Source organism: Pituophis catenifer, unplaced genomic scaffold (genome assembly GCF_029215685.1).
Source record: "Pituophis catenifer annectens isolate HBS135680 unplaced genomic scaffold, rPitCat1.0.hap2 SCAF_2, whole genome shotgun sequence".
NCBI lineage: Eukaryota > Metazoa > Chordata > Lepidosauria > Squamata > Colubridae > Pituophis > Pituophis catenifer.
In genome coordinates this window covers 84,226,021-84,242,882 of record NW_027256882.1, presented here as the reverse complement: position 1 = coordinate 84,242,882, position 16,862 = coordinate 84,226,021, and the positions used below count along the sequence as shown (strand labels likewise).

At 38.0% G+C, this 16,862-nt stretch overlaps 1 protein-coding gene across 3 annotated transcripts in view; it reads left to right on the top strand.

Moving 5' to 3' along the window:
• The window catches only part of TEX264 (testis expressed 264, ER-phagy receptor), a 177,418-nt gene that overhangs the window by 36,004 nt on the left and 124,552 nt on the right, over positions 1-16,862 (top strand). For all 3 annotated transcript variants that reach the window (XM_070933707.1, XM_070933705.1, XM_070933706.1), the window contains exon 5: positions 8,968-9,189. In XM_070933707.1, the coding sequence (XP_070789808.1) occupies positions 8,968-9,189 (222 nt within the window). The remainder of the gene's footprint in view (positions 1-8,967; positions 9,190-16,862) is intronic.

Sequence of the window (16,862 nt, the reverse complement as noted above, 5' to 3'; positions counted from 1 at the left end):
TTTCTTTTTGCTATAAGTATTCCATTATTTCTGCCAAGAGAATTATTGTTGATTTACATTTATTTCTTGGGGTGTGGGTGGAACAACCATGCCTGCATTGTATGTGGATTTCAGCATTATCCTAAAATGTCATTTTGTGATATTAATTTTAAATATCCCCTTGTGGTAGAAAAAAAATTTAAAGGTGGCAAAAACATACTTCATTATAACGTAAGAGTTAGTACATACAAGCAACCATTCAGTAATTGGCTGAACTTAAGAAAGCCACATTCTTTCAAACCAAGCCTATCTCAGGTAGTTTGAGAATAATATTTGAAGTATAAAAGTGTAGGTGCATTGAAATAAATAGAAATAAAATGAATTACAGTTAGTTCAGGTAATATTGCCCGGCTATCAGTGGTGGGTTGCTACCGGTTCTCCCTGGTTCTTGCGAACCGGTAGTGGAAATTTTGAATAGTTCGGAGAACTGGTAAATACCACCTCTGCCTGGCCCCGCTCCCAATCTCTGCGCTGCCTCCCAAGTCCCAGCTGATTGGCTAGAAGGAAAAAAATCAGGGCTCACTTCACAAAGGATAGAAAAAAAACCCCAAGATACCGTAGCTTTAAATTGAGAACTCAAGAAGCTTCCCAACTGATCGCCTAGAACCGATCCGCTCCTTGTAAACTGCTTGGTGGTGATAGATTGGCAATTGAGGCCAAGCTGCCTGAACGCGGTTTCCGATGCTCTCGGTGGTGGCAGAGCAGCAAAAAACTGTTTAAACTCTTGCCGCGGCACTTCAAAGGCCGCCCTAGAGCTGATCAGCGGTAAAAGGCAGTGTGGTGGTAGACCAGTGTGCTCCAAAAACAAATGGGTAGACCGGAACGCTCCAAAAACAAATGGGTATACTGGTATGGCTCTGCAAACAGTTAAAAGCTTGGTAGACCAGTACCTCTGCTAAATCCTAAAGAATTGTCATATGACCATCAAACCACACCCACAAAATAAGCCACGCCCACAGAACCAGTAGTAAAAAATGTTAGAATCCACCCCTGCTGGTTATGTATGCTGAATTAAAAGTTTTCTATGTCTTAGCTAGTGTAAGACAGGGATTTTCAAACTCTTGGAGTTGTGGAACTGGCTTAAACATTTTCCCTGGAATCCCTCATTACCAGGCAAAGGTCCAGTGACATAATATTGGATGGGTTAGGATACAATAGAAACATAGAGCTGGAAGGGAATTGGAGGTCTTCTAGTTCAACCGCTTGCCCAAGGCAGTGGACCTTATACCATCCAATGGTTGTCCAGTCTTTTCTTGAAAATCACCACCCTCAAGATTTGATGGAGCACCCTCAAATCTGGGAGGCAAGCAATTAATTAATTGTCCTCACTATTGTCAGGATATTTTTCCTTAATTTCAGGCTAGAATTGATGAACTTCCAACCATTTTTTCTTGCCCTACTCTCAATGCTTTGGAAAATAAATCAACCTCCTCATCTTTGGGAGAGCCCCTCAAGTACCAGAAGACAGCCAAATGTCACCCCTAATCCTTCTCTTCTTTAGGCATACATAGTTCTCTTCACCATTCAGCTTAGTTTCCAAACCTCTTATCATCTCTGATGTTCTTCTCGGTACTCTTTCTAGGGCCTCTACATCTTTTTTTGAATCTTGGTGACCCAAATTGGTTTTAAGTAATTTTTTTTTCTTGGAACACCTTTTATGTCCTTGCAGAACTTCGAAGTTCTGTGGGACACAATTTGAAAAATCCTGGTCTAGGAAATGGAGGAAGGGAAGGATTTGAAGAACAGACAGCACAGTGTTCTGACCTAGGCTTCCTTAGAAAGTATAAAGCACAATCTGTGCTTTATACTTTCCTGCAAAACCTCTTTTATTTACACGGCTGTGAATTATTGTCATTCACAGTCCGCAAGGCTTCACAAACAGTCTTTCAGGAGAATGTTTATAAACACCCACCTTATCTCTCTTGGAATGCTGCCAGAGAACTAATTGCCAAATGCAGGGCAAGGCCAAACTTGGCACAGAGTCAAACAGAACTTTTCAAAGCTTGAACTGACCAGATGAACTAATTGCTAAATTAGTTCACGTCCCAAGCTCACGTCCCATTCTCTCCTCTTTTATGTCTTATGGGAGGGGCCAATCCTCTCCAAGCCTTACTCCCAAGTCAACGATGTTTTCTTAATTGTTCTTGTCCTCTGGCAGCTCTGCACATGCACACACTGGGAACAGGCTCCCGCTGTTCTTCTGCCTCACTGATGTCAGATTCCGGACGCTCCGGAGACTCTGGAGGCAGCACAGAACTATCAAATGGCCTTGGAACCCTCTCTGCCTCCGATGCAGAGCCCTCGTCCAAGCTTTCCCCAGTCCCCAGGACTGGCCCAAGTTCCTCCCCAACCTCCTCACTGTCCGACTCTGCTGCTAGCTCCCCAGGCCGCTGGCGGGCCACAACACACAGCCTAGATTTGATTTGGAAAGATGATTTTCTTTTTAAATAGTTCAATATGTACTAACATATTCAGCCTAGAGAAGACAGAAACAAGGGAGCTCTTCTTTGTTTTGTTTTTTTAATTAATGGCACCCTTGAAGCACTCTTTCCCTCAAATCTTCAGCCTCTGTCTCAGCTTTCTCCTTTGGCTATGCGGCTGTCAGTTAACATAACAGATTAACACAATATTTTATGCTTAACATGTTCGCAATGTATTCAGGAGTTTAGAGTGCAGCAAGTGCACTGTTTAACTGGAATCCTTATAAGACCTTGTAAGAGGCATCCGTATTATTATTATCCTCCATTGCAGTTGGGAAGACTGAGGCTAAGGAATAGTGGCTTACATAAGCTTCAAATAAAAGAAAAAGAAAGTATATGTCTTGAGTAGTCTGTTTATTGTTTATTATTAAGTTTATATCCTGACCTTTTTGGGGGCAGTATAAATAGACACAGCTGGCTTAAGGTAGCTGAGTTATAGCATTCCTGGGCAGTTTGTTAATATTCTTTTATGTGCAACAATTCTTTGCTGTAAGTAAATAACCTGAAATGAACCTATAACTCCATAGTGAACAAATTTCATTCTTAATTAGATTCATCTGATCTGTCAATATCTTGAGATGCATTAATATGAATGAGGAATTAAATGTAGCACCTTCCAAGGTATAAGAGGTTTCCGAATTTTCATTCTCCGCATCTTACTGTATGACAAAGCAAGAGAATGAAAACAGAATGGTAGATTTATAATTGAAGGAGATTTGAGACGCATTTGATTAGGAAGTTGTGTGCTTTTTATGTGTGACTGTAATTGATAGGTAGGACCTTTACATATTTCTGTAACCTCCTTTGTATGCTCTCTAGAAAGATTGGCAGTTCCTTGCTTTGAAAAAGATCTGCACAAAACATTGTTTCTCCTTCTCTTTTGTGTTCAGTTTGAAACACTTGTTTGGGTTGTGTTGGTATTGGTCCTGTGTTGTGTTTTCTTGTAAGCACAAAAGAGTTACCCTCTCCTGCTATGCAGATTGTATCCCTTTGGAGCTTTCAAGCTATTTGTCAATGCAGTTAATTCAGATGGATGATTTTCTTGGAACACTTTTCCTCTAAGTGACTAAGTGAATAGTTTGTCCAGGGCCTTCTGTATCATTTTCCCGGGGATAATCAAAGAAAATAAATAGCCTAACCTTGATAACAGCAACCTCGTTCAGTGTATCTTTTTTCTTTATTGTAATTAGCTGTTCTGCAAATTTAGTACATATATTTTTACAGACTTGGCTTTAAGAGATCACATTTTTACTTTCTGTATATTCCTGATACATTAAAATGTCATATAACCCAACCCTTAAACGTAAAATTAACTTGGTGGGGAAAGGTAAGTGGGAAGCAAGTACAGGTAGTCCTCGATTTATGACCACAATTGGGCCCCAAATTTCTGTTGTTAAGTAAAATATTTGTTAAGTGAATTTGCCCCCATTTTATGACCTTTCTTGCCACAGTTGTTAAGTGAATCACTGCGGCTGTTAAGTTAGGAATACGGTTACTAAGTGAATCCTGTTTCCCCATTGACTTTGCTTGTTAGAAGTTTGCAAAGGTGGAATACATGACCCCCAGGACATTGCAGCCGTCATAAATATGAGTCAGTTGTAAAGCATCCCAATTTTGATCACCTCACCATGTGGATGAAAAATAATTGTAAGTCACTTTTTTTTAGTGATGATGTAACTTTGAACAGTCACTAACTGTTGTAAATTGAGAACTATGTATACTGTAAGTCTCATATCCCATCCTCAAGTCTGTTGCCAAAATGAGCCATTGTTTAATAAGAAATCTTCTTAGCGAATACAGTTGAGTGATGTTGAGTGTTATGCTCCAACAACATCTAGAGAACTGGAGATTGCTCACCTTTGTATAAAAGTCTTGCATGTGTCTTATTGCAGAATTAAGTCTCCAGGTTTTTCCACTATAATCCTGCAGCTAAATATGTGGTGGGCTTCAGGCAGCAGTGAATGAAGTGTAGGGTGATGTGCAGGGAATATTCTTAGACTCCATCTCTCATGCCTATCAAGTTTCTCCTCCTCTGACATTAGATTGGTGATATAATTTATGAATATTACAATGTCTCATTAGAAGAACAAACCCATAGGCTTGTAAGAGTGACATTATTTAGCCTCTTGGTTCTTAAAAGCTGTAATACAGCACAGTTCTTTAAAAGTTCTGTTAAAATGTTAGCCTTTAAAATACCGTGTTTTCCCGAAAATAAGACCCTGTCTTATATTTTTTTTGAACCCTGAAATAAGCGCTTGGCCTTATTGCCATGCGCTTAAAAGCCCGATTGGGCTTATTATCAGGAATGTCTTATTTTGGGGGAAACAGGTTAGCTCAAATTCTGTCTTTTCTGTTCAATTGGTTGAGCATAGAATATTTTCTATGTATTGGTTTGTTCTGCATTGTAATCTGTATCATTATAAATCGATTTTGAAACAAAATTCAGTCTTCTCAGATAAGAAAGGGAGTTAATGTTGTTACATCAGTGTATATTCAGGCCAGATTATATCTGCTCAGTGACCCACATTTTCTCAATCGAGACACAGGGGAAAAATATGTGAAACTTTATCATATGTTTCTTTTTAGCTTATTTTTTTTAAATAAATTATTCAGTTAACTCTGTAGTGACAACCTGAACATCACAGTCCCTGACAAACATCGTTCTGCATCTGATGTCCTATATAGTAAAGCTTCTACCTCTACTGTGATTCTTTCCATAATGAATGGAGATGTATCATTCAGTGGGGATTAGAGCACAAGATGGCAGGTTTTGGATCTGCCCACAACAAAATATAAAAAGCTTACTGTGTTTCCTCGAAAATAAGACCCTGTCTTATATTTTTTTGAACCCTGAAATAAGTGCTTGGCCTTATTGCCATGTGCTCAAAAGCCTGATTGGGCTTATTATCAGGGGATATCTTATTTTGGGGGAAACAGGGTAGGTGTTCAGTGGGCATGGCTATGTGCTGCAATTCTATAGCATAGATGAGGATATAGCTTCCAATGCACCGTTAGTTAAAGCGTTTGCTTAGGTTGGGGCATTGCGCTTTCTGGCTCAAAGTTTGGAGGTTTTCATATACCAGGGATTAAGACAGTTTGGGAAACTTCTCTTATAGGATATTAAAATTTGAATTACGGAATAAAATCAGTTAGACTTGGCTATTAGGAGAGTGTGTGATGTGCTGTGGATGGGGCTAGAGCAGTTTGGGGAACTTTCTAGATGGTAACGTTATTTTGATTATTTAATGATGCGAATGCAATTTTAGACATTTTATATATCCCCCAAACAACAGCAACAACAACAACAAGATTTTCAGTTCATTTTTCTAACTTTTGTCCTTGAAGTAGAAGTGGCCGTAGAACTAATTTTGAGGAGCAAAGGGAAGTTAAATAATATGAGTAGGAGAATGGTAGGTTTTATGAACATTTCCCTAAAAGTAAAAACTGAAGTGTGTCACAAATCACTTCTCATTATAACATTCTTCAGTTCAAGAGACTTTGATTGCTATTTTTTAAAAATATGCATCATAAATTAATAAGGTGAATACCCTGAATATCTTCAGAAAAGAATCAGAATATGGTGATCTTATTTCTAAAATTGCAGAGTCTCTGCTGATCATTGGATAAATACCAGTATTTTATCCAACAAAAGCAGCAATCCTAGTTGTGTTGGCAACTGTTTTGCCTCATCTATGTCATGTTTGCCTTGCTTACCTGTATTCTGGGTCAATCTTGTAATGCTGCACCATGAGGACTTCCTCAAAAGTGAGGCACTTGGACCAGGAAGAGATGGATGGAAAGATTGCTGTTTCAGATGCTTTCTGGAATTACGTGGGCCAGGTGGAAAAGGAGTGGGCAGAACCCCACCCTGCAAATGGAAAGGTCTTTTGGCTTACCTAATAATACATTTGTTTGATGAGGTTCCAAACACACCATGTTTCTCTCTGTGTAGAATAATAATAAGATATCGGGGGCATTGTTCTTGATTAGCAGATGGAGCAGTGAAGCCTTTGAACTGACAGTAGACAATGGGAGTTTATTTATTGTTTCTGTCATAGCAGACAATTAACTTACATTGGCTCTAATTGGTGTGTCTACTAAGTGTAATTGGCACTGGTGAATAACAAATGGATTTTCTGTTTCAGAAGTCCATGCAGTTTTCTACCAGAGAGAATGTCCATGCACATTTATGGAAAACATCTGTTTCTCCACTCCTTAGATCTGGAAGATAGATTTGATAGATATCAAGAATGCTCATTTGCAAATGCAAAATCTATTATCAAGCTTTGGAATTAAATATAGAAGATTTGTCCACTTTTTAAAAAGCCTGTATATATCATTGTTATTCAAGAATAAGTGGCAAAAGAACTAGTGCTGTTTATGCAAACTCTTAAGCAGCGGCTTGTTTAGATACAATTGATAAGCAACTAAATAAACAGTAACTTATTTTCAAATTATCTGGGGATATGTAGCAATTCCATCATGGCAAAATGGCCCATGAGGATTTTACTAACAAATGCTATAAACAATGTCCTGGTAAATTTACTGATTAACTTCTGACATATGAATTGAAACCATTCCTTAACATTAAAATTTCTAAATAAATAAATACTTTCCGATCTAAATATATTTATTTGACTGATCTTTTTGGGGTATATCTCAAGGTGGTGTACATAACTACAACCCTGTGAGATGGGTTGGGCTGACCCAAAGTCTTCCAGCCAGCTTTAATGCCTAAGGGGGAATTAAATCCTGTATCTCCCTGTACTTCTTCTAGCACCTTAATCACTATACAAAATGTTTTCTAATTACATTTTTTCTCCTATTATGAACGCATTGTGATTATTTAGTATCTGAGGAATTAGATAAGGAACCTAAGTGTTTTCCTGTCCTTTGTGGCTCCATGTATTCTAGGGCTGATTCAGGCATTACAAACAAAGGAGTTATGGAGCCACATTAAAACTATAATTAAGTCATTTTAGTTATGCCAAGTTGACCTTCCACTCTAAAGTCTAAGAAAAATTTTTAGATGTGCAAAATTAATGAGCTAAGCTGTCCCCTGTCATTTAGTTCCTTAGTGACTGTAAGCAAGTTATTTTCTGCCCTTGTCTAATCAGGGCTGCAAAATGAGACTATACTTCTAGCCGAGAAATAATGCCATGCTATCAGTGGTGGGATTCAAGTAATTTAACAACCGGTTCTCTGCCCTAATGATTTCTTCCAACAACCACTTTGCCAAACTGCTCAGAAAGTTAACAACCGGTTCTCCCGAAGTGGTGCAAACTGGCTGAATCCCACCACTGCGCGCTATATAATAGAAATTTCAATTCCAAATAAAATATTTTCAAAAAGAATAGCAAAATAGTTAAATGATGCACCAGTGAAGGAAATACCAACAGAATCTTGTGGATCTCTACAGATTAAAAAATATAAGGTAGCATAAGCTTCTATGGACTGCAGTCTGTTTCAGCACTTATGCAAGAATAACCTTAGCATGAAACAATTAGTCATCCTAATTTTACATTTCTATATCATACTTATATCATCAATAACATTGATAACTTGCCTTGTTAATTGATAGGAATTATTTGGAAATTGGATGAAAAATGGGTTGTTTGTGTTTGCCATTAAACTACTATATTGTAACCCATTTGTCCATTTCTTAAAGGGAGAATTTTAGAGTGCTGTAAGATAGATGCTTATTAAAGCTGGGATTATTTTGTTACATATAATTCAACTTCCCATAGTACGTATCCAGTTTCCACAAGTTTATAAATGCATCTTTGTGGGTATTTGTATTGAGTTTTAGCGAATTTGAAACATCTGATGAAGAGATACCATATCATACAGCCTTGTAACTTGCTTTGATAGTTTCCTTAGCCAGAGTTCCCCAACCTTTCCAGCTTTGTGGGAAGGGGTGGGTGGGAAGAAGGGATGGTTCTGCATGAGGGATGTGCACGTGAATGAATGCGCTTACCTGTCATTTCCGTGGCCCGGTTCCCAACAGCTCAAGGCCTTGTAGTGGGCCGCGGCCCGGGAGTTGGGAATCCCTGCCTTTAACAATGTCTTTCCTTAACACTGATATTTTCAACCTGCCAATCTTCTGGATGACTTTTAAGATTGATGTTTTTGCTGGAAGCCTTGGACATATGTTAAAAAAGGAAAAGGGATTGGCACTATTCTTGAAGTGTTAGCTTTTTTTAAAAAAATTATCCCCTTACATTGATTCTGATGAAAACTACTCTGTGGCTGTTATAGATTTTGGGAAAGGAACTATAGTTGGGAAAATACTGATACATAATAAAATTTCCGAGGAAACAAAAATTCTCCAGAATTTTAAAATAAAACTGTAACAGGACAGAATGATAAGACTTGTATATTTTATTATTTTAAATGTAGCATTGTAGCTCTTTCGCCTTCTAATGCCAGTTGTTGCTTATTTCCATAGGTGGATCCAGAGAAATGTCGCTATGCTGTAGGTAGTGTCCTGAGTGAAGGAGAAAACAAGCCATCTGAGGAAGTGATCCGCATGTTTCTGAAGTATGGCTTCAAGATTATCAACTTCCCAGCTCCTAGTCATGTAGTCACGGCAACCTTCCCTTATACAACTCCACTATCCATCCATCTGGCAGTGAACCGTGTCCATTCAAGTCTTGACGTATACATCAAGGTGAGTGAAACTGTGAAACAGATCTTTCATTTTGAGTCTGGAAGTTAAAATTCCATTTAAAAAAAAATTCTGCAGAAGATATATATTATATGATGTATTTCTAGTTGATTAATGAATTCAGATCTTCTGCTATTCAATAAATGGCAAGCCATTAGTTGTGTTTCTGCTGTTGTGGACCACTAAATAAATATTCAGAAAATGCCAGAACTGTCCAATTGAACAAGTGCTTGATATTTTTATATACATTGTCTGCCACAATAAGAATCTGCTGGCCAAGAATGTTCTTCAGTAGAATTATCTGAACACAAAGGGGTTGGAACAGGTAGATCGCTGGCAAAGGTAAATCCCCCTTTTTAGATAATCATCATTGTATTTCTATTTGCATTTCTCTTTTCAGGTTACTTGGACAAGGTCACAGCTATACTTAGCAGAGCACATGTGAATTCATAATCGTTAAATTGTCTTTCAAGTAGGGCACTTCAGACTAATATTTAACTCATGGCTCTAACCAAGATGGTGAATAATATTGAATAGTAGTGATGATTTTGTGTAGAGTTCTGTAGTAGTCTGGGCATGTTTGCTGTGTTCCTAACATTTTTGTTTTTATTTTTCTGTGTAATCCCAAGGTGAAGGATATTTTGTTATAATTTCTCTAGCTATTTGAGAAAGGTCAGGGGTGAAATCTTGCTAAAGCTGTTTGAAACTGAACATTTCTAGGACTCATAACATCTCTTTTCTAGAGATTTTCCTGTATATCTGCCAATACGTTTTAATAAGGGAGAGAATAATGACGCTTTGTGAGTGAGGAGAGGTTCAGTGGGAACCATCCCTATTCTGTTTGAAGGGAATATCTCTTTTTTATCTCTTAGATATGCGGAACATTTCTATTCATATCACCTGTACAGCATGACTGATTCTTATTTCCCATCCAACTAATTCCCCACTGAAAATTTTAACTGTGGAAAGCACATCACTAAATCTCAACTCTCACTAAAACGTACTATGTGAGAATGCTGTGTTTCACCACAGCTGAGATTTAAGATCTCTAAACAATAGGGTTGCTTTTGGAAAAGGGCCATTCAGTTAGATTGTTTACTATCTGTCTCAGATATAGGCTCATACTTGAATGGATACATCTTGGAAAAGGGATGATCTGTTTGAAAGCAAAAAAATTGTTAAAGGCAAAGGCAAAGACAATTAATTTAAACTGTTGAATAAGCCTCGTCCTCTGGGTTTTTCTCTGCTTTCTTCGGCTGCTTGGAATGCAGATCATGAAGAAAGAAACTTGGGAACAACGCGGGCAGACCGTGAATGTCGACATATTTTTTAACCTTTTTTAAAAAAAATTTTTAATCAAATTTGCATAGCTGCCCATCTCACCAAATACGACTTTGGGCAGTATACAACAATTGAGTAATAACACATACAAAACCAGGAAATATAAAAAATGTAAAATGAAGATTAAAAAATAAAAAAATTATAAATATTAGCATTAAGCAAGGGGGGGAGGTAAGAATGAGCACCTAGCAACAGAACCATCTGAGCATATCTCTGGTTCCCTGAGAGCACCAGACCTAATTACATAACCAGGTTTTGAGGGACTTCTGGAATATCAGAAGGAATGGATCTAATCCAGGGGTGTCAAACTGGTGGCCCACGGGCCAGATGTATCACATGCAGGCAATACCCATCCCAGTTCTGCAAAGGGAAAAAATGTGGCAAAATGTCACGTGACAGCAATGTGAATTTGACCTCCATGGTCTAATCTAAGGGGAAGGATATTCCGTAAGGCAAGCACCATGGCAGAGAAAGCATGCGGTCTGAGACCCAGCAGATTTATTTAGTTCAATTTATTTAGTTCAATTTATATGCCGCCTTTCTCCGGAGACTCAGGGTGGCAGACTGTAGACTGTAAGACTGTAGCTGATTATATCTGCACATGCTCTCTCTGCCAGATCGGGCAGGCTGATGTAATTGGGGAGAGGTAGTCCCATGTGATAAAGGGCTTTAGGATACATTAACTTTACCCCTTTTATAAAATTCTCTCCAAAATGCACATCTTCCAAAACTTCAAACAGAAAAGTTCAATTCAAATTGTCGACAGCTTTCTCTGCATTTAAAAAAATTAATTCGGCCTGTTTCCATTATGCCAGGGGTGGGCAACTGTGGCCCTGTTACAACCTGTGGACTTCAACTCCCAGAATTCCTGAGCCAGCTTGGCTGTCTCAGGAATTCTGGGAGTTGAAGTCCACACGTTGTAAAAGGGCCACAGTAAAGTCCTGCATTATGTTGTTCCAATATTCTAGCTCAGTTCTGATATTATCTTTTAACAGACTTTTATTTAAAAACCCACATGGATTTTCATGAATACATTCTTGCAAAATTATTTTCAAACTATCAGCTAGGATCATTGTGAACAAATTATAATCATTGTTCAATAATGATATTGATCTATAATTTCTTGTCAATGTCAAATCTTGTCTTTTTTTTTTAATTTGATTTATATGCCGCCCTTCTCCGGAGACTCAGGGCAGCTTACAATGCGTTAAGCAATAGCCTTCATACTTTTGTATATTTATACAAAGTCATCTTATTGCGCCCACAAACTGGGTCCTCAATTTACCTACCTTAGAAAGGATGGAGGGCTGAGTCAACCTTGACGCTGGGGAGATTCAAACTAGCAGTAATTGCAGGCAGCTGAATGATAATAACAGGCTATTAGTCTGCTGAGCCACCAGGCTCTTTAGGTGTTAGTGCTATATTAGCCTCTTTCCAAGTCTGGAATCTTTCCTTTGTGTAAATTAGAATTCATCATATTTTGTAGAGCTTGTGAGAGTTCATCCTCAGATTGTTTATAGTAACAACCTGATAATCCCTCTGGTCCAGGTATAGGTAGTCCTCAATTTACAACAGTTTGTTTAGTGACCATTCAAAAGTTACAACAGTACTGAAAAATGTGACGTAGGATTGTTTTGATCACATGACCTGTGATCAAAATTCAGATGCTTGGCAAGTGGTTCATATTTATGACCGTTGCTGTGTCCCAAGGTCACCACTTGTGACCTTCTGACAAGCAAAGTCATGGGGAAGCCAGATTTACTTAACAACTGGGTTACTAACTTATCAATTGCAATGATTCACTTAACAACTTTGGCAAGAAAGGTCGTAAAATGGGGCAAAACTCACAACAAATGTCTCACTTAACAGAAATTTTTGGCTCAATTGTGGTTGTAAATCGAGGACTCTATGTACTTTTCCTGATTTAATCCTTTTATAGCTTCAGGAACTTCCCAAATATTATAGATCCATTCATGTTTCCCTTGTAGAAATTTGTCAATAGATGTCTTGTAGATTTTGTTTTTCTAAATATTCAACTATTTTCTCCAAAGAGATATCATGTCCTTTATACAAATTAGAGTAATAGTGCTGAAATGATTTTTTATGGCCACATTGCTCGTTAACATAGTCAGTTACAGTATCATTTTTATTTTATTTTTCTTTTTATAATTTATTTACGAGCCATTTCTCTGATTCATTTGCAAATTGATTTTTTGCTTTAATTAATTTATTTTTATTTCCATTTTTCTTAATGTTAACATTGATAGCTGTTGCTGTAAAAGTTGGATTTGATGATACTTATCGTCCCTTTGGTCACTGATTTCCACTTCAATACCATCTCTGCTCCTTCAGAGAGACTAGATCATTAATAGGCTCCAATGGAAGCAACAAATAATAAACTTGAACTTCTGAGTGTGTATTCTCTTTGCTTTTGGAACAAAGATGTAGCTAATTTTATAATAGCTACATATGTGCAAGAAGTAGATAAAATGAATTCGTAATCTAAATTACTTGTTTTGGAATCTGTAGCTGAATCTAAAGCAAAAGCAATCCAGAAGCACTTACCTTGTTTATGGAAGAGAAGCACTCCATTGCAAATATTGTTCATCTTTTGCATGACACAATTATTTATGAAGTGCCTGGGCAACAATCCCAGCCTTGTGAAAAGCTCTGGCTGCATCTGGCTTTGTGCGATTTTGAAGATTCCTGCCAAGCTTAGCATATCATACTCCATGATTTGCATTGGAATTCCCAAAGTACTTTTAAAACCAGTACTCTGTCTTTAGATGTGGATTCTGTTCATTGAATAGTTTTGTTTATTAAGTTCAGTAGTATGGAGCGCAGGTTTAAATGGCAGCAGAAATATGCAGAATATTGTGGAAACTTGCCATATTCCTTTTGTTAATACTTGATTTTCTCCTGGGCTTGCTGTCCTGTTGTGCTGATAAGAGGTAAAACCCTTGGTTCAAGAAACTATGGGAATGGGACTACCAAGGGTGCTTTTTTCAAGAGATAACTGGACTTTTTGGGTTTTGTTTTTCTTGAAGACGTTTTGTTTCTCATCCAAGAAGCTTCTTCAGCTCAGAGCTGAAGAAGTTTCTTGGATGAGAAGCGAAACCTCTTCAAAGAACCCCACCTCCGAGAAAGTCTAGTTGCCTCTTGAAAAAGCACCTTCGGGACAACCATCACCTGGGTGACTGAGAATCTCCAAAGACATTTAACTATGGGAGTAGTTACAGCATTTGTTTATCAGTTTCCTTTGTCTCTAACCGTGGCCAGTTGTACAAGTTTTGTGACACCTTGAGCTGATATGGATAGTAGAGAGGGAAAGGAGAAGAGCTTCATCACTGTTGTTAAATGTAGGCTTGCTTTGTGGAGTAGAATTGACATTTTGATGCTGTAGGAAAGGTCCTGGAGAGAGCATCTGTCACACAAGCACTGAAAACATTAAAACTAAAAAGAGAGGTGCAGATTATGCTGAAAACACCTGGTAGCTTTTTAATGAGACTGTTTAATGGAAAGCATTCAAAATCCTAGTTGCTTACATTTCTCAGACTGAATGAATAATGCCATAAATTGAAACTCTCGGCAAATGAAACAAATTGAAGACAGAAACTTATATCTGCTTGGTGTGTGTATCTTTCTTGGGAAGCAGAAACAGATTGGGATACTATTGTAAATTTCAGTCACCAAAGTGGAAGAGCATAGAATGGGAAGCAGGTTGGAATTAGTTGCATAGTTATCATAGACACAATGGCAAATGACTCCGTGATAATGTATTTTCTAAATTGCTTTTTAAAATCATTTGACCTGCCCACTATTAATCTTGAAAAAGATTGAAAACTTGATTCAGGGAATTGCTTCTCCTCTCTCCACAAGTGATATATATTTTCTAGCTGGTCACTACACTGGTCGTTACACTAATTCAGATTTATTAGTCAGATCCAGTTAAGATTTTGGCAGAAAATTGTCAGGGTTTTGGGCCCATGTTTGGACTATAAGGTAGATTTAGCTTTTCATAAAATACAAGAGATTATGCTGTTTAAAATCTGCCCAATCTTCACTTCAATCTAGAAAGCATATCCGGCACAAGCTGGAGATCTCCTATAAACTAGGAAATAATTAGCTCTTGGTTTAAGGAATGTGTTATCTTTCCCATTCTACATGTGGCAAATATATTCCCAAATAAATCTTGATCTCTTTAGTTATGGGAGCAGCAACATCGTTGTTAGAAGTCATCGTAGGTTGGGTGGTATACAAGCATAATAAAAAACAACAGCAGCAAAGCCAGCCTGGGAACAGAGCATCTCAATCCGTAGAGTGGATTAGTGAAGCTAGCAATTCCACATTCATTGTGATAAATGATTTTCCCTCCTCTGATGTGGCTTTTGACCATGCAGATTTGTGGAGAGTGCTATATGCTACCTGAAATTACCTTTGTAGATATTGTTATAGCATCCCCATTCCATATTCCAATAATATGGTTGGATAAAATAAATTAGAAGTAATGAAACAGATATAAATACACCTGATATTTTTATTTGGTATGCACTTTTATCTAAGTAAAGTACAAGAGCTATCTTTTGTCTCTCATTGTTGCTTGTTTCTTGGGTAGACTTGCTAAGACTGTATTTTATGTAAACATTAATATCATTAGGCTTTTTTTTTTAAAAAAAGTGTCATGTATCTAAGACTTAAGATGGAATAAACTTAAGAATTCCAGTGGCTTGACAATGTCACTATTCTTCATTTATATACTGAAACATCACTGGATACTAGAAGTTATGTATTTTTGGGAAACTATGATATATGGCACTATTTGATAATTCTATCACAGGGTGTGTTTTTTTTAAGAGAAGGAAAGTTAATGTTGACTCTGACTGCATATCCATTTTTTGTCTGAGTTGCTGTTGAGTGGGGAGAGCAAAAAGACTCATATTGAAGAAACTAGCAGTGCTGTAATGCCCCATTTTCTTTGCAAAGTCCGTTACGTCAATCCCTTTTGGCTTGAAAATCTCTTTCTATCTCCTATACTTTAGCAACTTTTAAAAACATGTGGCAGTAGGACATGCAAGCAGCGAGGCTTGTCACCATCTGGCCTTTCTGTTTCACCAGGTTTGCACTTAAGCCCTGAACTGTCAGGTTCTTGTCTCCTTCCCACAATGTGAATTACTTGGAATTCTGCATTTTATTTCTGTTCACATGCCAAAGCAGACGTTTGCAGACTTTCAAGACTGCAGGAGGTCAGCCTTTTTGAGGTATCATTCCTGAATCAGAGACGTCCTCACATCATCTGGCTGGTGTAGCAAACAGCATCTGCTTCCCTGGCACCTGTTGGAGAGGCAGGGAAAGAAAATAAGGGAGAAACTTCCACAGAAACAGGTGACCTGTGCACATTTGCTGAGGGGAATATGAGTTGCCATGGAGACAACTTCTCCAAATAGCTTCCCTTTACCTCCCCCAAAGCAAGTAAGGCACAAGCAAGACATTTCTGATTCTGGTCTGAAAATATTAATGAGAGACTTTGGTCAGGTGAACTGAGCAAAAGAAGAACTTCTTTCTGCTTCTTCATCCCAAGGGATCTACAGAAAAGATAAAGCAGCTTATTTCTTCAAAAGGTCCCCATGCTAAAGATGAAATGCAGCTCTGGTTGCCTTTTTAAAAAGAGGAGAGTGAACATTTGGTTCAAACAGTCAGCTGCCCTCTAGACCAGCACCTTAGCAGCTCATTTCAAAATGGAAGGAGGTGGAAAAAGAGATAAAAGCAAAAGCAAAAAGCAAGGCGAAGTGATGGAAAAAGAAGTAGTTGATGATTGAGGCAGCAGAGTATAATCAGCAACAACACAAAACTTGGCATGAAAAGATATTGGAGGCATGTAAAGAAAAATAACAGAAAAAAAAACCCCTCAGAGATTGCAGAGGATGAAAAAGGAATGAATTTTAAAAACACTGAAGTTGGTGAAGATTATATAAATTGATGGTTCATTTCATTCCTTAAGCACTATGAGCAGACAAGCAATTTTGAGTTAGGCTAGGAAGGCTGTGGATTAGATTCATGTATCACAGAATCTAAGAGTTTGGAAAGGATTTTGGAGATCTTCTGTTCCAGCTCCCAGGTCAGTGCAGGATTCCAGGATGACAGCATCCCTGGCAGATGACAATTTCAACTCTGCTAAAATGCCTCTAGCAAAGGAAAGTCCACCAGATTCCAAGGCAATCTGTTCTACGATTGAACAGTCCCCCCCCCCTTCTGTTCCATCAAGTCTGATTCTCAGAGAATGCCTGGACAAGTCCTTGCGGTTTTCTTGGCAAGGTTTTTCATTGCCTCCTTCCTAG